The sequence below is a fragment of the Lotus japonicus genome, chromosome 4, assembly GCF_012489685.1.
Source record: "Lotus japonicus ecotype B-129 chromosome 4, LjGifu_v1.2".
In the NCBI taxonomy this organism is placed as follows: domain Eukaryota; kingdom Viridiplantae; phylum Streptophyta; class Magnoliopsida; order Fabales; family Fabaceae; genus Lotus; species Lotus japonicus.
In genome coordinates, this window is record NC_080044.1 from 6,692,412 (window position 1) to 6,717,761 (window position 25,350).

The following is a 25,350-nucleotide window of genomic DNA, read 5'->3' on the forward strand; positions in this document are numbered from 1 at the left end:
TTTTCACATATTTTCTAATTCTATCACTCTCTGACTCTCTTCTTTTAATTCTATCACTCTCTTATTATTATTATTATTATTTTTTTTTTTGGACAAACTCTCTTATTTTCTTACATGTGAATGTGATACATATGTATCTAAAGTGAAGAGCATATATCCTGGATAAAGGCCCACAAAATTAAAGTTTATGGATATGGAAAATCAGAGGAAGAGCCGCGAAGTCTGACCCACTTTGGGTCCTGCAAACTTTCCAACGTTTCCTATCATGCACCACTAGTAGTCTAGTACTAAATTGCCAAAATAAAGTTTGAATATTTTGGTACATAATAAAGTTTGAATATGAAATAAAAGGAAAAATGAGAATATGAGATATAAATAAATCTTACAAAATTTGTATCCTAATTGATATATTATGATGTAATCATTTTGGTCCCTGCCATCTTTCAATTTGCTGGCAACCAAAAGGATTCTTCTTTTTTTCTTGAACTTAGCCTTTTTGTTTCTCATGTCAAAGTGATTGTTTTGGTCACGTAATTAGACGTAGATAATTGCGAACGGCCTCTTTATAACGAATTAAGCTATGCAATTATCAAAATATAACTGGCGGTGTGGCGCATAGTTGCGATAATTTGTATCAAAAGAATTTGATCTAAGATAACAAACGATTCAAACTTCAAAATAAAATAAAATAAGACTCGATCATTCATCTTTTTTTTCAAATTTGAACGAGTTAATAATTATTAGATAAGTTTGATCAAAGATAACAAACATTTCAAAATTGAAAGAGAAGAAGATAAGATTTTCACAAGATTACAAGTCTATAAATTAAATCCACAACATTAGAGTATCACAAGAGCAAAATACATTCAGCAAAAGAACAAGTGCTACAATGGTGAATTCGTGGTCTACGTCTGAGCAGCGTGCCTTTGAACAAGCCCTCATAACAATCCCTGAAGGTGTGGCGGAGCCGTGGGAAGAAATCGCCGCTCTAGGTCCGATCGAGTTGAGTTGCTAAATCTAAATTTCACAGATAATTGGGTTCAAGAAGCCAACAACTCCCACGTTATAAACAGAACCACCTCTTCCACCCATACTTAACCAAGCACCAGTGAGAGCGTAGAGAACAGCAAGGATGAGGCCGCAACCAACACCCTCAGTCCATGTCCCACTCCCAACACCTCTTTTTTTTAAACATAAATGATATGTGATTTAGTTTGACATCTTATTATTTTAGTTCAATGGATATATGGGTTTGTAAATGAGTTTTACACTACAACCAATTATATTTTATGTAACTGCCACGTCAGATTTATAATCTTTTATATTATTAAATTCAAAGAAAAAACCATCAGCAGTTTGTCGAGTTGGGGCATCTACACTATTCTAGTAGCATTTAGTTCAGGAATATAATATTCAATACTCAATCATGCCTCTACCCTAGTGTACTTCTGTGTAAAATAAACTAATCCAAATAACGATAAACTTAATCCCTAAAAAAGAAATAAGATATACTAACCAAAATAAAAGATAATTCTTAGTATAAAAGGTACTCTTAATCTAAAAGACAACCCAACCAAAAAAACCCTATGTTGGCACCCAAAAAATCGTAACGGCTAGTCGGCTACTAATAATAAAAAGAATTTTATTATTTATTATTATATATATTCTGATATACAAACATTAAAAATGTTCCTGTATATTGTTAATTTCCACATTTTCATTTTAAAAAATAATCGAGGAAATTTCTAAATATAAGATGCTTGGATAATGCAAATCCACAAAATGAACCAACTATGCCAAGTTTAGGTACAGCTCAATTCAATTAAAACATAGCCTAAAACAAAACAGAAACTAGGAACTCCTAACTCATAAAATTACTATCAGCAAAAAAAGGCAAGCAACAAAGACTCAGCAAAACTAAAAAGAAGTATCACGCTATGCGGGAATAAAATTTACAAAAATGTGAACAAAAATTAGAATCCAACACAATAAGGATGATACTACACTCTGCAGTGAAAGCACTTACTTAATTAGACAAGGAAATTATAATCTAATAACGTCCTGTAGGCAATCATAGAAATGAGATATATTAATCTTCTCTTTGCCAGAAAAGATAGCTTCAGCAGATCCACCTTCGGAACCTTGCGCTGCCATCTCAACCAACATGTATAGCTTCCTGATAGGTATCTGTGAAGAAAAATTGAGGCACAAAATGAACGAGTAAGAGTTAGTACCAATTACAATGTTCAATGAACGTTCTTGATCAACCACTGGTTTCCAATACAAAAGTTTTGCGAATCAATTATTAATCAAACCCTTTCATTAACTTCCAGCCAGTAAAGGCATATTATGTTAGAAATGGTGGAAATAAAAAACCTCATTTATTACAACAAGAGAAAAAATATCAATAGACAGAAGACCGCCAGCAATTCTTTCTACTACTAATAATCAGTATAAAGGAGTGATTATACTTACATCATTCAATGCCTCGGCAGCAGAATCAATATCTTCTTCAGCAAAAACATTCAACTCATGTAGGACCTATAATTTTATAAATGAAAAATAAAAGTTAAAACAAAAATATTTTTTGAGCCAAAGGATATATACATGTAAACTACAATTTGGCATATAAACCGAAGAAACAAATTTGAATTGTTTATTCACGTTACAAGTGATACAACCCACTCACGTTTCAACAGATAAAACAACTGATATGTTACCATGAGAACAGAAAAGCATCGACGGTAACAGGAAACATTCATAATGCAAAGGTCAATAGCATGTAAAGAGCACTTGAGCCTATATATTTACCTTCTTTGCATCATTTGTGTTCAAGGCAGGAACATGGTAAGTGACAGAGAAAGTATCACAAAATCCAATCGAGTCCAAGAAACCCAGTTCACTTGTCGTACCAATAACCAAGAGTTTTTTCCCCTGAAAACATGGTTAGAAGTTCAAAATAACATACGAGTTATATGTATCATCAACCAAAAAAAATAAATATTTGTGAGTGGTTTTAAATTTTCATTGGGCGATTTGAGTTATTGAACATGTGGAGATGAACTCTCAACTGTTAAACATACAGCTTGAATTTATTGTAGAAAAAATAAAAACATCCAAAAAACCAAGGTGTTAAAGCAAGTTGAAAATCAAAATCATTGAGAATCCAATTTTATTATTGTCAGTTTTGCTTTAAAACTGCTAATAGATATACTTTAGAATGGAACTGAAAGGACAAGGACAAACTGAAACCTTTGGTGGAAGCCGTTTGAGTAGGACAAGTAGTGTTTGAGAAATCAAGTTTGAAAAACGAGGACCAATGGCAATATACTCTGTTAACCTGAATCAATGTTCAAGGGTAAAAATAATGTTATACATTAAGGAAGAATTATAGGTAAGGATGATAAAAAAAATCAAAAATCTCACCTCTCAATGTCATCAAGAATAATAACACTCAACGGTGACTTGTATGCATCCTCAAAAACCTATTAGAAATCAGTAGACCTTAGAATTTAGATGATTCAGCCAACCAGCTAGGGAAATACAAAAATACCACCATATCAGCGTAACTATTGAAATGCTAGAGATAATTGAAGGTCAAAAGTACATACTTGACAACACTCAGTAAAACTAAAACCTCACCCACTTATAAGGCCAGTGAGGCAGTAACTGAGTCTTCAGAAACTATATACAATCCATATTCAATAGATTCAAAAGAAGCGCTCAAAATACCGTGACAAACCTTAATAATCTGTGCACATTTAGTGCTCTCATGTAGACCAATCATTGATTCAGCTGAAACCTACTCAATTGCAGAAGATCAAAATTACACGTAGCCTTGATTAAAAAGTCAAAACAAATGCAGATATCTGGCATGCAATATTCAAGATATAGAGAACTTACTATCTTGACATATGGGAAGTCACTGTCAACACCAACGGTAGCTGCGAGGGCGGTTTTACCACTATAACAACAAAGTGATTTAGAAACACTACCAAAAGAGTCGAATGAAGATGAAAATTCACACATACCTGCCGGTAGAACCTTCCAGAAGACAGGTAACAAGCGAGCTTCCTTTACTCACTTTAACTTGCTCCACAAGTAGCATTGCTCTTTGATAAATGTGCTTATGTCGATCACCACAGTCGACCATGCCATGGAGTCTATAAATCAAATAACAGAATATAACACATTGCAAATTTTCTGATACTACAGTACTATCAGACAGACTTATATTCTAACTTGATTACTGAAATATCTTCTATAAATTACATTGTATGTTCATTTTCAGAATGATAATGAGCAAGAATAAATCAAAAGAAATTGCTTAGCCAATTTCTTATAACTCTATATCCTTGTGAGAAAAAGTAGTACCTGCATCTTTCAAGGTCATCGGTTGAAGCTCCAAATGCAGGAACAACTTCATGGATTGCATTCAAAAAGTCATCCATCGTGACCTTAATATTCTCTTCCTCCACTGGCCTAGTGAGATCTTCAAGGCTCAATTGTCTATTTAAAGCATATGAGACAGCACTTTTCACAACACCTTCAAGTTCTGCACCACTGTAATTTTTTGTTCGAGCAGCTGCACAAGAAAAGGTAAACCCAGTAAACCTCTCATGTTGGCCACGTCATGTCAACATATATATACTAGGTTAAGAGTGAAGTGCATATGCAATACAAATTGAGAGGAATGAAGTACAGTCTCTAACTCTTAACATGGACCAACAAGTTGTATTGACCTTCTCCATGTTGGACACGTCATGTCACACACACCTAAATACATGACGAAGTAATTGGACACCTCCAATCTGCTGTGTCCCAAATAAAATGTACAAGTCTATGTTATTGCGGTCTTAGAAGATTTAAAACCATTTCAAAGTTATAATTCATACGGGTTTCTCTGAATCCGCTTTCAATTTGCTAAACTCCACTTCAATTTCATGTGATAAAAAAACTATCAAATCAAAGAGCTTAAAATAGATCATGTACAATATCTCTCAGTAAAGAAATATTCTATGATGCAAGTAAGAAGCATAACCATCCAACCTTTTTTTATTACATCCATAAATAAATAAAAATGAGTGTGAACCTATGTAGTAAGACAAAACTAGGAATTACTAAAACACATACCAAGCTCTGGAAGGTTCACATCAGGAGCTAGAAAAGAATTCTCTTTCATCTTGTTAGTATGAATATGAAGAATTTGAAGTCGACCATTTTCATCAGGAAGGCTTATCTCAACCTGGACTTCCAACCGCCCTGGTCTACAAGACATAAGTAAATGATGAATAACTAAAAGATATGCACCACATGCACAGATAGACACATAACTACAATACAAATCACTTTAAGTGTCAGGGCTAGAATTAGGATTACATGCATAATGACTAATGAGTAGAACTATTACCAACCTATAGGTTTGCAGCTTATTAGCTCTCAGTTGAGAGCTAATTCCGACAATTGATTCGGATGGTCAAGAATGTTTTATGTCAATATATTCTTGACCACCCATCATAATTGTACAGTCATGATTAATTCTTCTAACCTGATATGCTCCACACACACACACAAGTGCAGATTGATCAGTCATTGTTTTCTGCACAGATTTCATGCCAAACACCATTTATACTCCACATTTAACAAATCCTACTATGCAACAGCATGCATTAGACAAGCTGCAACCTATGACCACCTTAATATTTAGCAACTCTATCAACCACCCTCTCCTTTTTTTTCTACCGCTCCTCCCTACTCCCTAGCTAGAAAACCAAAAAACTCCACTACATCCCATATTTCAGAACTATCCTAGCAAAACATCCCCTCATTCTCTAATTCAAACCCCAAATTCTTAATGCTTTAGTGCTGCATCTCAGCTTCCTAAGCAATAATCTTCATCCAAACCAGCAAGTCTATTTTTCAGCACTACTAGCACTCCTCTTGCTGTAAATTTCACCACTGTCCCCTTGATTCTGTGTGATAATGATACGAACCTTTGGAGAACCATACCACAAAAGCTAGCTGTAGTAGTTGGAGAGCACAAAGCCTTATAAACCCCACATTAGAATCTCATACTTCCTATGTGTGACCCAAGTCACATACCTTGCAATTGGATCCTAACATCCCACCACGCTCTGCAACCCCGGCACCCACACAGCTCTCTGTGTACTAGCCACTTGACTATGAATGTAACCCAGGTGTTAACTCATGACAATTACACAATTTAATTACATAAAACTTGTAATCACATTAACTTCAGTATTCTGAATTCTCTAAATTCTATCTCTCAAGTTTTCATTCATTTTCTATCATTTTCTTGCACTTTCTTATCTGCTCAACTTCCAATATTCTATAAAAAGCAACGAGGGGCAGTAGATTGGATGACAAATATAGCATATCCTTATTGACAGTTCATATTTATTCTTTACACAAAAGTTTATTCAAAGATTTAGAACAGGGGTCGAAGATATAGATACCTTAAGAGAGCTTCATCAAGCATATCCTTTCTGTTAGTCATTCCAATAAGCAAAACATTATTTAGTGACTCCACACCATCTATCTGCAAACCAAACAAATAGTCACTTAGAATTGCCAATGACTACCATAGAAAAGTTGTGACTATTATATTAAAAAGGAAGGGCATTAAACACCTACTGACCTTAGTAAGAAGCTGGTTAACAATGCTATCATGAACTCCAGTACCATCTCGAGTTGAACCTCTTGACTGCACAAGACATTAAGAAAAGAATTGCAAGTTTATACATAATGTCGGGCGATTCAATCACAGTACAACTTTAGCTCCACTGCCCGTGATTACTCAGAACAGCAGGCAACATTTTCAAGGCCCAGAATTGAAATTTCATCATGTTCCCAATGGTCACACTTATCCACATACTCAGAAATCAAGATGACAGAACCATATTTCTACTAGTTATGTACATTAAAACAAAATGTGAAGAAAAAATGAACCCACCAAAAAGAAAGTTTAAGCTATAACTAAAATGTAAAGATTCCACCAGCTAAGGCTAACTCAATTGCTGCTTACTAATTGTAAGCAACAAATTGACAATAGCAACACAGTAATCATTGATGGTTATCTAATGTTCAGAAACACCATACCTTACAAATGGCATCAATTTCATCAAAGATTATAACATGCAATTCACTTTCATCCCCTGGAAAACAGTGAACAATAAAGTGAATTATCTGCAATTTTAACTTATGGAAAATGCAATGCATGTGTGTGTGTGTGTGTCCCTCACCTAGGGTCCTCTGATCTTGTTCAGCATCAGCAAAAAGGTCCCTCACATTCTTCTCAGTTTCACCAACAAATTTGCTCAGAACTTCTGGCCCATTTATAATCTAATACAGGTCACAGAGGAAAAATAAGATTCATCAACCACCACAAAAGATAGTTACCAAATATCTATCTATAGAAAGAAAATTACACATTTTCCACCCAGTATTAAAACTATTCAAGCATGTCAACTAGTTAAGGAATCTGACAGGAACCAAAACGTTAGAATGTCCCAAAAATCTAGTCAGTATAGAAGGCATAAATGAAGGGTGAGATTTGATAATATTCCAGAAGTTACACCAACCCATATAAGACTTATGCAACCAACATATAAAGAAATAGACAAGAGTTAAATACAAGTAACAGGATTCAATATTGTCAAATCAAGCCTAGATTCATTATCAATAACAGCAGATGAAAATGATTTTATGTGACAACAAATGAGACAAACATGTTCTGCCAAATTTTTAGCAAAGCAAGATAGTAGAAAATTTATAAAATACCAAATTGTATTCAAGAAAAGCATATTCCAAGGCAATTGTTGGCCGATACGAAGAATAATTAGGAGATTGAATGATATTAATTCAACTAAGGAAATTACAAATATCTTTTCTCTATTAACTACTGTTGAATGCATGCATACATAATTTCATAAATATGTAAATAGGGAGCATATCAGGTGAGAGGAGTGGTTTATAATGAGAGATGAGAGGATTAATTGGTAACCATCAGATAAAAACGAACGGCTAAGATTTAATTTTCATTTTAAAGAGTCACGTGACATGTTCTTCTTCCTCTCTTGGGTGTCGTTTGTTCTGCTTCCGTCTTCTTCCTATCTCAAATACTTTGTCCATCTTCTCTTCTCTCGTCTCTTTGCCCACATACTTGTAACGATGAAGCAAGGTGCTGGAATTAGAGGGGACGAGCGGCGGCGCTAAGCGGCGGCGGATCTCATAATGGAGGAGGAGAGTGGCGGCAGCTCGCGGCAGACTAGCAGAGCGCGGTGGTGGTTCGCCGGAAACAGAGGAGGTGAGGAGAGTGGCGGTGGCGCGCGACAGACTAGCAGAGCGGGGTGGTGGTTCGCCGGGAACAGAGGAGGTGATGGTGGCTGGTTCAGATCTGAAAATGGAAGATGGCGACGGAGCAAGGGCAGTGGCGACGGCGCACGGTGACAGAGAGAGTTGCGCACGGTGGTCGCGCAACACCGTCTCTCTCGACCAAGAATTGTCTTTTTCTGTATTATAATCAGGGAGGTATTTCAAGCAATTTCTAGGAATAATCCTTTCAACAATTTTCCAAAGTCCAAATCCACCATGGCCAATTAAATTGAAAGATGGTTGAATCGTAGGAACAGATTGAAATCAAAAGGGTGAGAGAAAGTGGGGCGGAGGGTGAGAGAAAGTCGCAGAGAGAAGGAAGAAGACGTAAGGTGTGAGAGAATGAGCATAGATACTCACGTGCATTTCAAAATGAGAAAATAGATCTGAGCCATTTATTTTTATCTGATGGTTACCAATTAATCCTCTCATCTCTCATTATAAACCACTCCTCTCACCTGATATGCTCCCTATGTAAATATTCAAATTTATTACACAAGTATAAGGAGTGATTTCCAACCTTAGGTTCCTTTCCATTCAAAATTTTTCCAATTTGACGTGCCATAAGGGTCTTTCCAGTACCAGGAGGCCCATAAAGCAGCATGCCCTTCACATGCTTGATTCCTAATCTGAAAGGTTTTCAAGTAAGAATCTGGTATATCATAAAAAAAGTGGATTAAATGGACAACAACAGCTGATCTATTACTTAGATGTCACGTGGGCAGGGAAAACACGAGATGCAAAAGCTCTTCGAAATATATCTGCAAACTCTGCACTCAGGCCACCAATACCCAGAGACTCAAGGTTAAATTCTTTCTGCTTAAAAATGTTGCTAGTCGCAGCCTCACGCTGATTGACAACCTGCAAAGCAGAAAAAAGACCAGTAAATTTATGCAAGGATAATTTAAGTCAATCGAGTACATATAAGTTTTCATAACATGCCATTATATTGTTTAGCAAAGTGTTGGTCATTACCTCAAATGAAGTGCATGTAATAATTATCAGTGCTAAATTACAAGGTTCAGTTTTCTAAATGATACAGAGAAGATATTACCCATAAAATAAAACTTTTGTGTGAATATTCTCACAAGGTTAGCCAAACAATCCTCAAATCAAGTAAGTTAAAATAAGCATCATGGGATAGTTATGCAAGCAACGTAAGCATTCAGAATATATCAAGACAGGACTGAGCAAAATAGTCTAGATGTCAAAGGAAAATTAGGAAACTCACCTTGATTCCACTATCCCGTGCAGTTTCAAAAACAATATATGTGTCATCTGAAATCATCCCTCTTTCAATAGTTTTAGACTTTTCATGACCCTCCAGAGTAGCTTGATTGACAGTAAAGCTATAATTATTTCCATGAAACTCAAATAACACTTTCTGCCCGGCTGTCATGACCTGCGTAAAATAAGATCCAAATTAATAAATTTTGACACATGGATATAGTAAATCAAACTACAAGAAATAGAACAGCATGCCTTAGACATCAAAACAACAATATAGGCAATCTGATGAATATTAGAAAATCTGTATAGCTTTCATCCAACTATTTGCAAAGAAAAAATCATGATTTAAGTGAAAAATGAATGAGAGAAATGAGAAATCCCCAGGCATCTCTATCTTTCTCCCTCACTGCTCTCTCTATTCTGTTCCCCTCCTTAAAAAAACTACAAAGGGCATTGCCAACCGGAATAGAAAACAATCCTCCTAACAGAATGTAGGGATCAAAAAATAAACAAAATTATAGCTACGAAATTCAAGGAAAGACTATCAGGTACCATGAAGCATGAGCCAGTTTAAGTTTAAAATAACCATGAAAATCAAATAAAAAATAGTATTAGTTGGCTTGGCATAACCATTTAGAATAACTATAAATAATTGACGAGCTGAATTCTACTACCATGTATCATATCATATCATATACAATAACATCCGGCAACCACTCAGAAATGTCAATACTCTCAAGCGCAATAATCAGAAACAGAAGGCCCCGATATTAATAATAAAAAAGCAACCAATTGATGACAAGTGAAAAACCACCAACATTAGCTAGTTAACCAAAAGGTATAAATAACTAGCCTTGTCAAAAGACCTTACCTGGTTCATAAACCTCTTCCGAAGTTGCTTAGCCAGTATAACAGCATCAATCTACAAGAAAGAACACCATCAACAATCTTAACCCTAAACCACCCTAACCAGCAACAAATTGATAACAACAGAACACAACACACCTGTTCACTCCTGTTTCCAACCCTTTTAATGAAGTCCAATTCAAGCGTCAACAGCGCCAGGTTAAAATTTTCAGGCGGCACGAATCTAAAACAACAAGACAAATCAAAATCACAACGAATCGCCATGGTAAACACTAAAAAATGAATACTAATCACTACATAAAACTACATCAACAAACTAACCGGGTGACAGTTATGGATTCAGCAGCAGAAACTCTAACACACCGACGCTGAATTGAATTCAACGCGATATGACCACTGCGAATGCTTTCATGACCTGTATCTCTCAGTTAAGGCCACAAAATTCAAACAAATAAACAAAAAACCATCGATGATGCGACTAATTCATTAATATCAAAGAAATTGACGATTAATTGAAAATCTATGCTACTCAATCGCTCAACATGATTTGCATTCTAATCTGAAAATGCAGAAATGCGGAAATGAAAGAAAAATGGTGCGATGAAGGATATGAGAGAGCGTAGACGAAGGAATCGGCGATGGAAGCGAGGAAGAGGTTAGCGCGACCGGAGACGGCGAAATTGGGGAGATCGGAGGGGGAGCAGTAGGCGAGGTTGGAGAGAGCGAGGTCCTGTGAAGGCGTGTTGGTGACGATCATCGTGATTGAATCGGAGGAAGAAGAACCGAAGAGCCTCGCCATTTGTGTTCGCAACAACAACCAGATCTAGCTTTGTTCTTGCAGTTGCAGAGAGATCACAGGGAAATGGAGAAGATGATGATGATGATGATGATGATGATGATGCTAACCTGCGCGGGAGAGTGATGCCATAAACAGACAGGTAATGGTAAAACGCAAATAGATCTTCTCAACAAAAGCTTTTTTTTTTTGCTATCGCGTTATTTTCTTTTTCTAAATATTGGCTTTTTTTTCTGGTTTATTTATTACACTTTTTTTTGTCTAGCTGCTTGTTTGCTAAGGTACCCAAGTCACTTAGGAGGTAAGTAAGCGAATTTTCCTGAGCCATCCCTTAAGGAGGTGCAGTGATGCCACATTGACATGGTCTGATAGGAAACTGTTTAGGAGTTTGCCATAAGTTTGACCAAATGGTTATGAGGTAATCTTTGAGGGAGAGGATGACAATGAATTGGGTGGAGTATTGATGATACGAATTGCGATGGTACAAAATAATCAGAATGTTCAGATGGTGAATATAAGAATGTGTTAGTCTTAATAGTTGATGAAATACGAGATTTAAAGTTTAGCAGTGATTTTGATGTATACACTGTTTACACTGCTTATGCGAAAGGAAGGGGATTTGTGGTGAGGAGAGATGTATGCAATTGAGATTCAAATGACAAAGTTGAAATGCGACAATTTGTATGCAATGTAGAGGGGTTGGAGGATGCAAAGTACTTCATGATGGATAGACAAAGAGACCATGGACTTCATACTCGCACTAAATGACTAGCAAAGCTTCGAATACACTAACGGTTTGTCTAGTAGAGAAGAAAGAGATATAGAAGAGAGCGTAAAGAAGAGATAAATAAGTGAGAAATATAGTAGATTTGTAGGTTGTTTGGTATGATAGAGATACATAAGAAAGAGAAGAGAATGAGGTGTAAAGTTACATTTTATATTAAAAGACATTTAGAGCCAACTACATAAAATAATAACATAATTGCATTTAGAAAAGACATGGAGACATAAAGGTAAAAGGAAAAAAGACGTCATTAGTTCTATCTCTCTTCAAAATGTGGGGGGCTAGAAAAAGCTTATGGACCACCCTCTTTCTTCTCTTTTTGCGCTACATTGTTTGAAAACAAATGAGGGTGAGATAGAACTCGATCTCTCCTCAAACTTCATCTAATCCATCTCTCTCTGCACAAACTCTGTGGTAACAAACAAAGCGTAAGATTATCGGTCTTTCCAATGGAAGGTGGGGTCGTTTGTGGAGGATCACGATCACAAACTTACGATATCCATATATGTCCTATGATTAATGCTTACCATGCTATTTTTGAAGGTGATAAAGCTCAAGCTAATAATCTTCATTCATTTAGTGTAAGAACCTATCATGTCATGAGTTATTTTGACGACCCAAAAAGAGAGATATTCTTAAGTAGGCTTCTTAAAAAGAAGACATGCACAACTACTTTAGTCGGCAGAGACATAAAAGAATAAAAGGTGGGGATGCTCGAGTTGCTTTAACTTACCTAACAACAAAGGTTGATACATATGGCATGTTCTATTCAAAATACACAACAACATAAGATGGTAGATTGAAGAATTTTTTTGGGCAGATGGTGGTAGTAGAGAAGAGTTTCAATGCTTCAGTGATGTTCTTGCCTTTGACTCTACATACGACAAGAAAAAAATATAACAATCCATTAGTTATATTTTGTCAGACTAATCATCATTCCTAGACGGTTATATTTTCATGTGCTTTAGTTGTGAATGATATTGTGGAAACATACAAATGAGTGTTGGAAACTTACTTCGACGCAATGTGTAACAAACACCGTAAATCTGTTATCAAGTGAGTGTCAGAAACTTTCTTGGAAACAATGTGCTGCAAACACCTTAAATCTGTTATCATCGATGACGATGGTGCTATGAGGGAGGCCATCAGAAAAGTATTTCTGCATGCATCAAACCGACTATGTGCATGACACTTGTTCAAGAATGCAAAGGATCATGTGAAGACCAATAAATTTTTGGATGACTTCTAGAAAGCACTTTATTGGCATTTCACTATTGATGGGTTTGAGGAACATTGACATACTATGGTTGCTAAGCACGGGCTTCAGCGAGACAAATGAGTTTCAAGCGTGTATGAGAAAAGGTCATCGTAGGCCACTACTCATCTCCGTGATCAATATTTTGGAGGAATAATACATACGACCTCAGTATGTGAAGCAACCAATTCTCGTATAAAGCTCTACATTATCAAAAGACATAATCTTGTAGACTTCATGCACAACATTGAGCCGGCTTTAAGATGGTACATATTTAATGAGTTGGTAACTTATTATAAAAGTCTTTTCACAAAACCTGTGTTGACTACCTTTTTGTATAAATTTGAGAGTGAAGCTGCAAAATTGTATACGCGTGAAACTTTGGGAGAAGTCCGAACTCAAATTGAGAGTGTGACTCCATTAAATTTTATGGGAACAAAAAAGGATGTAGATGAAGTGAAAGACAAGATGAACAAGTAAAGTAGGCAAGACAAACACATTGAAGTAGTCTACAAGTCAATGATAATGATGTAAACAGGGTACCGCAAGTTTGGAGTTACCACTGTTAAAACATATTTAACTTTTAAAATATTACATCTAACAATTTACTTTAAATTGAACCATATAATGATTTTTTAAGTGTTGGATAAATGAAAATGTATTAGTGGACACTGAATGAGAGAATATACTTAGAGTGAGAGAGAAAGAAAAAAAATGTAATGAATATAATATATGATACGATATGATAAAATGAGAAAGATTGAGAAAAAACAGGGACTATGTGTGGTGTATGTTGCCATGTGGGGTTTGTGATGTATACCTATATTATTTTTGTCAATGGATGTATATCCACAACTCATAACTGCTAGACAAACCGTAAACCAACTTTGGACTGTTCTCATAATCCTTGTCTTGTGGTTCCGTTTCAAAGAAGCTTCATAAAGCTGTTTCAAAGCTTGATAGATATTTCCCCCAAACCAAAAAGTGAGAAAATTATAGTTCTCCATGTTACTGCAATGTGGTGGTTGGTCACGGGTGGACACTGGACAGCTCATTGCTTGTAGACTCTTATCCATTGAGGATTTATAAGGAAAATGTTTTATTTGCCTCCCACCTTTTATGCTAGATTTGAACAACCATATTGTTTGTAATTTTAAAAACTGATAAAATGATTGCTTACCTTTATTTAATCTAAATTTCAAAAATCAATAACAAAATGTTCAAAATTTGTATTTTGATGACATTGAAAATTATAGAGAAATGATAGATTTATTTGATGATCTACTGCTGTTGCTAAAAGATTGTTTACTTTTTGATTTGGCAATACTGCTTCTGATATCCATGTGGAAAACTTCAGAGTTTTGAAACATACACTTAATCTAACATACAAAAATTGGAAAAGAAAAGAAAAAACACTAACCTATTCCATTCTTATGCTAACACCCATGCCTCTTGACAAATTATACAACAGGGAAACAGAAAATAGCCCCAATTGCTTGCTCAGAACACAATGAGACATAGAAGAAAGCAGCAAAGGAGAAAAATTGAAATTCTGTTCAATGATTTGTCAGCCTGCATCTCTAGCCTTCTAAACCTGGGAGGTGAATTTGGGTTGTTGTATGAATTTGCTGAGCTTCCCACCCCAAACATCCCAAACACAAGGTGGGGGAATCCTGTTGCCATGGTAGCACCACCAAGATTAGTGACCATTTGTTGAGATGTCTCATCATCATGCTCCTCTTCTTGATTGAAATCTTGATTCTGATAAGGATTGCGATATGGAAGCTGCTGGCCACTACTTTGAGAAGATGCTGCAAAGAGAGATTTAGCACCAGAACAAGTTGGTCTTGGTGGTATCAAAACATCTTTATGTTGTACCTTCAAATTAGAGTCACTTGGGCCACGACCATAGAGAGGAACCATTGTTGTGTGTGATATGCCATCCTTGCAAACAGGGCATTGTGGTGGCTCATCAGGTGCAAGAGAAGCACTTTGCACATAGAGCCACTTGTAGATGCAGGGCCAGCAGTAAAGGTGACCACATAGAGTCACCACTGGTTCATGTGCAAACTCCAAGCAGATATTGCAATCAAAACCACCATCACAACTTACTGTCTCTGTCTCTGATCCTTCCCATTCCTGGGTAAGATAGTGCTCAAAGGCCATGAATTAAAGAAACCCCTCTTGCAGATTTGGCTACTTTTGCAAGAGACCAATCACCAATCTATGCAATAAAAAAGATAAGTAATGAAGAATTGGGATTAAAGTATAAAACCAAAGGTGTCAAATCAAACATGAATAGAGAAGAGGGAGGAGTGTATGTATTGTATATATCACTTCAATTATTTAGTAGTACTACAAATGGTAAATGATGAGATCTGTCACAATTGTTGTTATCCATTGCATTAATCAACAATCCCTGTCTATATTTCGTATACGAAACCTCTTCAAAATTAATCAAGAAAAAATATCATATATATATATATATATATATATATATATATATATACATACTTAGGGTGAAAAATGAACATCATTCTGTTTACACGGATTTTTGGTAAACAAATATCCTCTTAGTTCGACTAAAGGAAGTTTAGATTTCAGGGTCCTTTTGAGAAAACGCTTTGCCAAAGTGTTGTGTGTACATGAATGTGTTTTCGACAATAACAAGCAGCTCAGATGAAACTGGAATTTATTGAATACGAGTCGATTACAAAACAGTCAAACAAACTAAAATAACATGAAAACTACATGAACTGCAGATTTCGACAAACAAACTGCACAAAAGAACTGAAAATCAACAAGCTGAAATGCAGGGAAACTAAAGTGTTGGTTCTGCAACGTACTCCTTCATCATCACGTTTTGCTCCTTAAGTCTCATTGATGTGGACATTAGAGCTTTCTGGTGAATTTTTCAGAGTTTGAGTTGGGAACCCTCTTTCTGAATTAGATTCTCCTATTTATAGAGTTTCGTGCTCTGCGTGTCCTTGACGGTTTTTTTTTTTCCTCAGTGGATAGGTTAGTGGGTCTGGTTTCTCCCACGATCTGATGCTTGCTCCGGAAGTTCTGCGCATGGTGGTGGAGATCGTGTGCTTCAACTGCTCCAACCGTTTCCTGGCCATGTTTTCGACCATCGTGGGGGGAATTTGACTTGGTCAATGTGGCACGTGTTACATGTGCCTGTGTTTAGCAGTAATTGTTGTTGTCGAGTTTTGCCGCCCCATTAACTTGGTGCAACTTCCTTTTCCTTTCTTTAGTCAGAATTCGACTTCCTCGAGAGTTTTGGGCTGAATGCGTTTTTTCTTTCTTGGGCCAAAATATTGGGCCAACAGATGCCCCCCAAAAATGTTGATTCTCGACTACCAGTCCTTGGAGTGATCAAGCATTTTTTGCCCGTGCATTTCGACGGATCTTGACGGCCGTTCGCGACTTTTCCTTTTCTGATTTCAAGTCCCATCAGAGATCCAATCGTTTGACTTTTGCTCCAATCAGAGGCTTTGACGTCTGACCTCGTCTGCCGTGTGCCGTCTCTACTTTAGAGTAATCATGGCCTTTTCCTAGCCTTTTTATTAGGGTTTGCGGTTATATAATAAAATAACCGTTGGATTTCAAAAATTTTATGCATCACCCTGTAATGCAGCTTCACATCCGACTATTCGTTTGCCTATAAATACGCCATTGTTGGCCTTCTTCAAGCTTTACCGTTCTTTCAATCACTCACGCTTTCAAATCCTCAAGCTTTCGAACACTCAAGCTTTCGCCTGATTTTGCTTGTGACTGTCTTCCATCGTTTGGTTTCTGTTTTCCCGGTGTATTCTCTGAACATTTCCATGGCTTCTGGTTCTGGTTCTGACAATGTCATCCCTTTGGCTGCTGCTTGTGAGATGAATGAAGCCAAGCGCACTCCCATTCCAGATCCACCGTACGACGTGGAGAAACGGGCTATCTGGAAATCCCAGGTATTTATTCCTATTTCTGTGAATGGCAATTTACGTGCCATTTTGGGCCCTTTGAAGAAGGCGAAGAAGGGCAGGCCCAACAGTCTCCCTGAGGACTACGAGCATTTTCACCCCAGCATTCGTGGGGATGAGCTCATTCTTGCATTCCAACCTTCTTACTGCTTCCCTTTTCTGAAAGATCCCAAAAGGGCTTTCAGGTCTGCGCCTCCTAACCCATCTGCTGGTGAAGGAGCCTATCTGAGATGGCTCAACAGGGTGGAGGCCAGTAAGTCTGGGCATTGGAAAGTGACTGGCATTTTCGACCTCATTCAGTTGTCGAGGTCGCCGATTACTTACAACCCTGCCATGCTTCTGAGTTCTCTTTTCTTTTGGGAGCGGTCCACCAATAGCTTTCATGTCCCCTTTGGGATGCTTTCTCCTACTCTTCTCGATGTTGCTGCCATCACTGGCCTTTGGGTGGTGGGTGACAATTATCATTCTTCTGCTGCTCCCACCGATCCTATCGCCATTCCGACAGATAACATTGCTTTCAGTAAGTTTATTAAAGATCATTATGTCGAGAATGGTGAAGTCTCCGATGCTGAGCATGTCGCGTTTCTACTGTACTGGCTTTCTGCCTATGTGTTCTGCACCAAATCTTTGAGGATTCCGGCTAAACTCCTTCCTTTAGCCAATCTGTTGCACGAGGGTCGAATTATCGCCATGGCTAGGCTCGTGCTCGGTAATCTCTACCAAATGATCAATGAAGCAATCGCCGATATTCGAGATCCTAAGGTGGCGTCTTTGAACGCAGCTGGTCCTTTCTGGCTTCTTCAGCTTTGGATGAATGCGGTTTTCGAACCATCTCTTCCAGCCAAGAACTCTCCTCCTGTGGTGTCTAACACAAGGATCGATGCTTTCAGGCTTGACGCTCTTACCCCTCCTTATGATGCCTCCACGTTCGAGTTTGATTTTAAGAAGTATTTCACCATGTTTTTCGAGCTGAAACGTTTCCGCTCGAGCTTTGCACCGTATCACAAACCCTCTTACGGCCTTCGGTGGCTAAGGAATTCATATCCTAATCTTCCCGGTTCGGAGAACCTTTCTCAACACCAAGTCGAGCTTTGGCAGACTATATTGTCTCCCAGGGTGTTAACCATCAACTTCGCCAGTAATGATTTTACTCTTTGCGGTTACAATCCTCAGCTTGTGTCTCGACAGTTTGGGCTGAGTCAAGATTTGCCCAATACCTTGTTCGACAAATCCCTCATCCTCTATCCTGGTACCATCACCAAACGTAGTGTTTTCGACACTACCATTGGTTACTATAACGATGAGGAGCTACTGGGTCTTAGTCCTTTCAGTTTCACTCCATCCTTTTACGTCACCCAGGCGTTTAAGGCGTGGTGGTCTGCTTATTGGCATGATATTTCGACGCCAATTGAGGATTGCTTCCAGCGCATAACAAACGTTTTTCTTTTGCAGAGGCAGGCCCCAAAGAAAACCAAAGGTATGCATACATCTAAGATCAACGCTTTTCAACAATTCTTCGGTGTAGTGTACTTTCCGGGTCCTCGACTTCAGGAAACGGTTGCCAAAGCAGCTCAAGTTCTCAGGCGAATGTGGGAAGCTAAAGCCAAGAAAACCCGATTGAGCCTTCCTTCTGATGAGGACGGTCTTTCTTTTATTATTCGAAAAACTGGCTTTAGGTTCCCACCACTGCCCACTTGTAAGTATGCTTTGGCTTTTCCGGTAGTGCTTCCTAAGTGGGTTGATCATGTAAGTATCAAAAACTTCTACCACAGTGCACTGCCCCCTCGGAAGCGGGTGACCTGGACCAAGCGTTACCTATGGAATTATCCTCTCCATGTGCCGGTTGAAATCTTCAACCACATATCGATAAAATCGCTTATTGGTCAAGGTAATCATTTCGACCTGGCATCTCTGCGATATTTATGGCTTAATCCTCTTTTGTTTTCTTTTTGTAGCTGATCCAATTCCTCGACCGACCCCTCAGGTTTCTCCTCGGGTGGCCTCTGCGATTGTCGAAGTGGAGGATGATGATGATGATGATGTTGCCTTGGCTGATAAGCTCAAGATTCCTAAGGTAATACTGAACCTTGTGAAACTCTGACTTTTACTCGACGTGTATATCTTTGTGATCATTTGCTTTTGTTTCAGAGTCGAAAACGGGGAGCCACCCCAACTACTTCTGCGAGCCAAAAGAGGGCTAAAGGCGCTGGTGAATCTTCTGTGGGAAATCCCTCCCCGGCTAAATCAGCCAGTCGACGTGAGGAAGTGCAGCAAGGTGTTGAACAAGGTGTTGATGAGCAGGCTTCTAATCCTCTGCTTCGAGGTACTACACCAATTCCTGTCGAGATGGCTCAAGCCAAGAAGACCTCCGGGAAAAGGTCTAGTCGCAAATCTGGCAGCTCCTCTTCCCGCCATTCTAAGAGTTCAACCAGTTCCAGTCCCCTCAGAGCATCTGGCCCTAAGGTGAATCATTAGCTCACATCTTGTTTCAATTTGCTTCCTTTTCCTCTTTCTCAATCATTTTTACTTTGATTCCTCAGAGGGTTGGCATGTCTAAAATGGCTGTACCTCGGGCCACGTGGTTTTCTTCTAAACCTCCACCAATTGCCCTATCTAGTTCTTCGAGCGGTTTAGAGTCCTCTAGCTCGAGTTTAGACTCTACTGAGTCAGACCCTGTGTGGGACAAACTGACATTCTATTTTAACTCGAAACCAATTGCTTGGCAACATCCTGGTTGTGAACCCTATTATACCAAAGAATGTCGAGATAACCTTTCTAATTTTCCTCCACAGGATATGCAGAACCTGCCTTCCCCTGCTCGTGAAGAAAGCGTGCCGCATGATGAAGTGCAGGGTGGTGAGGATCCAATCATTCAGCCTGACCAAGTGATTGGCGTAATGCCCCCACCCAAGGCTGATGTTCTGGCCTCTGCTCATTCCGAACCTTCTTCTCGACAGCTTCAAACTTCCCCTCAACGGCCTCGACTTTCTCCTCAGCGATTTCAACAAGATGCTAGAGCCGCTTTGATCTCACCTCATGCTAAGGGAGGTTCAGCTTCTTCTAAGACGGCTGCTTCTTCTCATACTTCTAGTGAAAGGCTCAGTGCTCTTTTGGTCGAGGATCCTCTCTCTATCTTCCAGAGCTTCTTTGATGGTACTTTGGACCTCGAGTCTCCGCCGCGCCAAGCTGAAATTGCTGAGACTGCTCAGTCTGGTGGAGTGCCCGATGATAGCCGGATTGAAGCGGCTCTCGTTAAGTTAAAAGGGCTGGTTTTCGATACTGGCTTCATTGGCAGTGTCCGAGTCACTCCTCAAGTAGGCCAAGAAGTGAAAGAACTGCTTGCCTTCCTCTTAAGCCAACAACTTGATCAAATTCAGGCAGATGCTCTCGTCGAATTGCAAACTCTCGTGGTCGATGTTGTGGCCACGCTTGACAAAGCCATTGCAGTGGAGCAATCTATTGAAACTAAGAAGGCACAAGTGGTTTCCAATACCAATGGCCTATTGCCCGCAAAAGAAGAGGCTCTCAAGCTGACTGCTAGGAGGACTCTCATTGCCGCTGAGTTGTCGAGTGTTGATGCTCGACTGGATGAGCTTCACAGGGAGGTAGCCAGACTCGAGAAGCAAAAGGCTATGTTGATTGATGAAGGCCCAGCTGTGAATTCTCAACTGAATGCGCTGGCTGCTGAGTGCACGAGCGTGATGCTCTCGACATCTCAACTTTCTAAAGAAGTAGCAGCAGAACAGCGTATGAAGCAAAGCTTAGATTGTAGGATTGCTGCTGCTGGGGTTCAGCTTGAAGCCTTCAAATCGAGAATTTAGGCTTCATAATTGTTGCTTTATTGTAATGGCCATGGATCTATTATGGCCTTTGTTGCCAACTTTGTAACAATCATTCCTGTCCTGTAACTCGATTCGATTTCCAATTAATGAATGACTTTGTATTGGCAATGCTCGACATGCTTTATTTCTCGATTTGCATTTTATCGTTGAATCAGCTTTCGCTACATTACTCCTTGCATTGAATTGCTAAGCCTCACCATTTAACTTGGTGCTTAATCTAACCTTTCAGCTTCCAAGTTTCTTGGAAAACCACGATAATTTATAACGCTTTTATCACGTTTCTGTTCAACGACTCAAGAACTTCCTTCACTTGTGGTAGTGGTTGACGTGGCTTGCCGTGTTTGGCTGACGCTTTGGTAACTGCATGCTTGCATTAATACGTCTGTTTGTTATTTCCCTACTATAAATGAAGCAGTTTTCTACTCGTCTTTCAACAGCAACTCTTTTCTTTCCATTCTTCCCTTCTTTCTGCGATCCAAGAACCTTTCATTCTTCACCATGGATAGCAGACTAATTCTTCGTCGTATAAAGGATTTGGCTTTCCAAGAGAACCTTTTCCAGAACCTGTATGACTCCTCCGCCGGCCTTGATGAGCTTTTAGGGCTCATTGATCAACTGCTTCATAGGCCAATCGTTGCGCGCGTTAGAATTCCTCTTCAGGAGTTCCAGGGGCTTCTTTTGGAGGCCAAGCCTCTGTTTGAAGAGTTCCGGGAACTTTCAGTAATGGTGTTCTTTCAAGAACACCAAATAGATGAGTGGAGGGAGAAATTCGATTTTCTCCAGGCCTCTTTGGATCAGCAAGATCTTGAAGGTCTTGTTCAGTCAGTAGTAGCGATTCTTGCAGCCTCCTTTGAAGACCTGGTTGCTCGTCAAAAGAAGGCTCGACTTGAGGGCCAGATGGTGGCGCTGGTGGGTCGATTAGCACCCATGCAAGCTAAATATGACGGATACAGAGCCATTTTTCCTTTTTAGGTTTCTAGTTTTACTTGTATTTTGCCATACTTGTAACGTTTTTCGATTAATGAATATAATTTGGCAATTTTATCGTTCATGTTTTATTCGATTTTACATTCGTGCAACATTGGCTTATATGCTTTTAAATATTTGCCATTTATCGTAACACATTGACTCTGATTGCCCAATTCCTTAATCACGTAAGCATTATTGGGTAACGTTTTCTCGACTGTAAATGGCCCTTCCCAACTAGGGGTCCATTTTCCATAAACTCTATCCTTTTTATCCATTGGGAGAATAACTTTCCACACATAATCCCCTGTAATAAAAGATCGATCTCTAACCTTTTTGTTGTATGCTTTAGCTATGCGATCCTTTTGCCTTGTTAAGACGTCTAGTGCCAAGAGCCTTTCTTCGTCGAGGTTGACCATTTCATCTAGCATCATATTCCAGTAAACGTCGCTTGGGATTTCTTCTTGCCTTTGAATTCGACATGATTGCAAGTATACCTCTGCGGGCAATACGGCTTCTTGGCCATAGGCCAGTCGAAAAGGCGTCGTTCCTGTCGCTTCCCTTGGTGAATTCCGGTAAGCCCATAGGACTTGGCTTAACGATTCATGCCAGCTTTTTGGTTTTCGACCCACATGCTTCTTGATCAAGCTTATTAGGACTTTGTTGGCTGCTTCTACTTGGCCATTAGCCTGAGCGTAGTAAGGGGTCGAGGTTAAAAGCTTGATGCCCCAAGATTCTGCGAAGGCTGCCACTTTGCGTCCCACAAACACCGTGCCTTGGTCCGTTGTAATGGACTCTGGCAATCCAAATCGATATACAATGTGGTTTTGTATGAACTTGATCACCGTTTCCTGTGTTACGTTTTGTAGTGGGATGGCTTCGACCCATTTAGTGAAATAGTCGACTGCCACAATGATATACTTGTGCTGCTTTGATGAAGCTGGGTGAATTTCGCCAATTAAGTCTATTGTCCATCCCCTAAAAGGCCATGGCTTGATAATAGAGTGCAATTCACTAGCTGGCACATGCTGGATTCCTGAGTGTTTTTGGCAATCTTGACAACCTTTTGCGTACTCGATGCAATTTTTCATGATAGTTGGCCAATACAAACCTTGTCTAAATAGAATCCATTTCATTTTGGCCCCTGCTTGGTGAGCACCACACAGGTCATCGTGAGCAGTTGATACTGCTATAAATGCGTCGTCTTCGCTTAAGCATTTCAACAGTGTGCCGTCGACGTTCTTTTTGAACAACTCGTTGCCCAAAATGGTGTAACTTAGAGCTCTATACTTGACTTTTCTATCAGTCGACCCCACTGGGTTCTGCAGGTATTCGACAATTGGCTTTCTCCAATCGTCAGGAGTTAGATTATCAATGACCATAATGTCGAGATCTGAAGGACTCAGTTTTTCTTTGATCTTGATTAACTCTGTTAACTTTAGTCTATCTATCATATACCCAAAAGCAATCTGCGCTAATTCATTGGCTTCTTGGTTCTCTATTCTAGGAACATGTCCTATTCCAGCTTCGTCGAATTTAGCCAACAAATTGCTTGCTTTCACATAATATTTGGCTAGATGCTCACTAACGCACTTGTATTCTTTGGTAAGCTGCTTTACTACCAACTCAGAATCTCCTTTCACGACGACATTCTTTGCCCCGAGAGCTAGCACGATCTCGAGGCCTGATATCAGTGCCTCATACTCGACCTCATTGTTCGAGCAATTACTCTTGATCCTAAATTTGAATTTAGTGGGGATGCCCTGCGGGGACATGATAAACATCCCGATTCCAGTTCCATTCTTATGGCTGGAACCGTCGAAATATAACTTCCAAGGCTGTATGCCCACATAGGTTATGATCTCTCTAGGCATGGTGTGATCTGCCAAGAAATCAGCAACCGCCTGCCCTTTAATCGCTTTTAATGGGGTGTAAGTTAATGAATATTCGGTTAGGGCCAAAGCCCATTTACCAATTCGACTATGCAAGATTGGTTTGGATAACATGTGCTTTATTATATCATAATGAGAAAAAACCATTACATCGATTGGCTTTATATAATATTTCAACTTTACACAAGAGAAGTACAGGCATAGACACAATTTCTCGATCATAGTGTATCGAGTTTCTGCGCTATTTAACACCCTACTCAAATAAAATATGGCTCTTTCGTTGCCATCTTCATCTTCCTGAGCCAGCATGCTCCCGATGGTTTCATCTGTGGCAGAAATATACAGCTTCATTGGCCTCCCCTTGATGGGTGGTACCATTACAGGTGGATTGGACAGGTACTTCTTGAGTTCATCGAATGCCTTTTGGTGCTCTGCTTCCCAGCGGAACACGTCTTCCTTTTTTAGTCGAAGAAGCGGAGAAAATGACTTGGTCTTTTCACTGAGGTTGGTAATGAATCTCCTTAGGAAGTTAATCTTCCCCAATAACGATTGTAGTTGCTTCTTGCTGGTTGGTGGACTTGTGTCGAGAATGGCTTTAGCTTTATTTTTGTTGATCTCGATGCCCTTTTTGTGCACCACAAAACCCAAAAAATCACCTGCAATAACACCAAAAGCACATTTAAGGGGATTCATCTTTAAGCCATATTTCCTCATCCTCTCAAAGGATTTCCTCAGATGGGATAAATGGTCATCCCTTGATGGGGACTTTACCACAATATCATCAATGTAAACCTGCATGAAAGTTTCAATAAAATCATGAAAAATGGTATTCATTACCCTTTGGTAGGTCGCGCCAGCGTTTTTCAATCCGAATGGCATGACCACCCACTCGTATGTCCCTAAGGCACCAGGACATCGAAAAGCTGTTTTCGACACATCCTCTTCTGCTATTAAGATTTGATTGTAGCCTGAGTAACCATCCAACAAGCTTAAGTATTCATGACCAGCAGCTGAATCCACCATCATTTCAGCAATAGGCATGTGATACTCGTCTTTTGGAGTGGCAGCGTTAAGATCTCGAAAATCAATGCAAACTCTCATCTTGCCGTTCTTTTTAATCACTGGAACCACGTTGGCTAACCAGTCCACATATCGAGCCGTTCTGATAAACTTACACCTAAGGAGCCTTTCAATTTCTTCCTTGATTTTTACCAACACATCTGGATGGAACCTCCTGGGTAATTGCTTGACTGGTTTCTTGTCTTCTTTGATGGGTAACTTCAATTCCACCAATTCTCGACTGAGGCCAGGCATTTCATCGTAATCCCAAGCGAAACAGTCTTTGAATTCCTT

The 25,350-nt window shown here is 39.1% G+C and overlaps 2 protein-coding genes across 2 annotated transcripts; both read right to left on the minus strand.

Moving 5' to 3' along the window:
* Nucleotides 1-1,765: 1,765 nt before the first annotated feature.
* Nucleotides 1,766-11,496, minus strand: LOC130711223 (vesicle-fusing ATPase). Its single transcript, XM_057560746.1, has 21 exons — nucleotides 11,102-11,496; nucleotides 10,813-10,907; nucleotides 10,630-10,714; nucleotides 10,496-10,546; nucleotides 9,626-9,796; nucleotides 9,101-9,255; nucleotides 8,915-9,023; nucleotides 7,263-7,362; nucleotides 7,120-7,175; nucleotides 6,659-6,724; nucleotides 6,477-6,559; nucleotides 5,134-5,267; nucleotides 4,375-4,585; nucleotides 4,032-4,163; nucleotides 3,904-3,964; nucleotides 3,743-3,802; nucleotides 3,427-3,485; nucleotides 3,253-3,340; nucleotides 2,812-2,934; nucleotides 2,476-2,541; nucleotides 1,766-2,187 (listed from the first exon to the last, which is right to left on the minus strand). The coding sequence occupies exons 1-21, from the start codon at nucleotides 11,288-11,290 to the stop codon at nucleotides 2,044-2,046; spliced, it is 2,238 nt and encodes a 745-aa protein (XP_057416729.1). The 5' UTR covers nucleotides 11,291-11,496; the 3' UTR covers nucleotides 1,766-2,043.
* Nucleotides 11,497-14,616: 3,120 nt separating this feature from the next.
* Nucleotides 14,617-15,690, minus strand: LOC130715891 (E3 ubiquitin-protein ligase RMA1H1-like). The gene has a single exon (XM_057566040.1). The coding sequence runs from the start codon at nucleotides 15,490-15,492 to the stop codon at nucleotides 14,827-14,829; it is 666 nt and encodes a 221-aa protein (XP_057422023.1). The 5' UTR covers nucleotides 15,493-15,690; the 3' UTR covers nucleotides 14,617-14,826.
* Nucleotides 15,691-25,350: the final 9,660 nt, after the last annotated feature.

What these genes read in the sequence shown, in the direction of transcription:
- LOC130711223 (XM_057560746.1), bottom strand. Translation starts at nt 11,290, where the DNA reads ATGGCGAGGCTCTTCGGTTCTTCTTCCTCCGATTCAATCACGATGATC. An exon ending in GGAAGAGGTTTATGAACCAG is followed by an intron (nt 9,797 to 10,495) that starts GTAAGGTCTTTT and finishes TATTTTACGCAG; the next exon opens with GTCATGACAGCCGGGCAGAA. An exon ending in CTGGAAGGTTCTACCGGCAG is followed by an intron (nt 3,965 to 4,031) that starts GTATGTGTGAAT and finishes TTGTTGTTATAG; the next exon opens with TGGTAAAACCGCCCTCGCAG.
- LOC130715891 (XM_057566040.1), bottom strand. Translation starts at nt 15,492, where the DNA reads ATGGCCTTTGAGCACTATCTTACCCAGGAATGGGAAGGATCAGAGACA.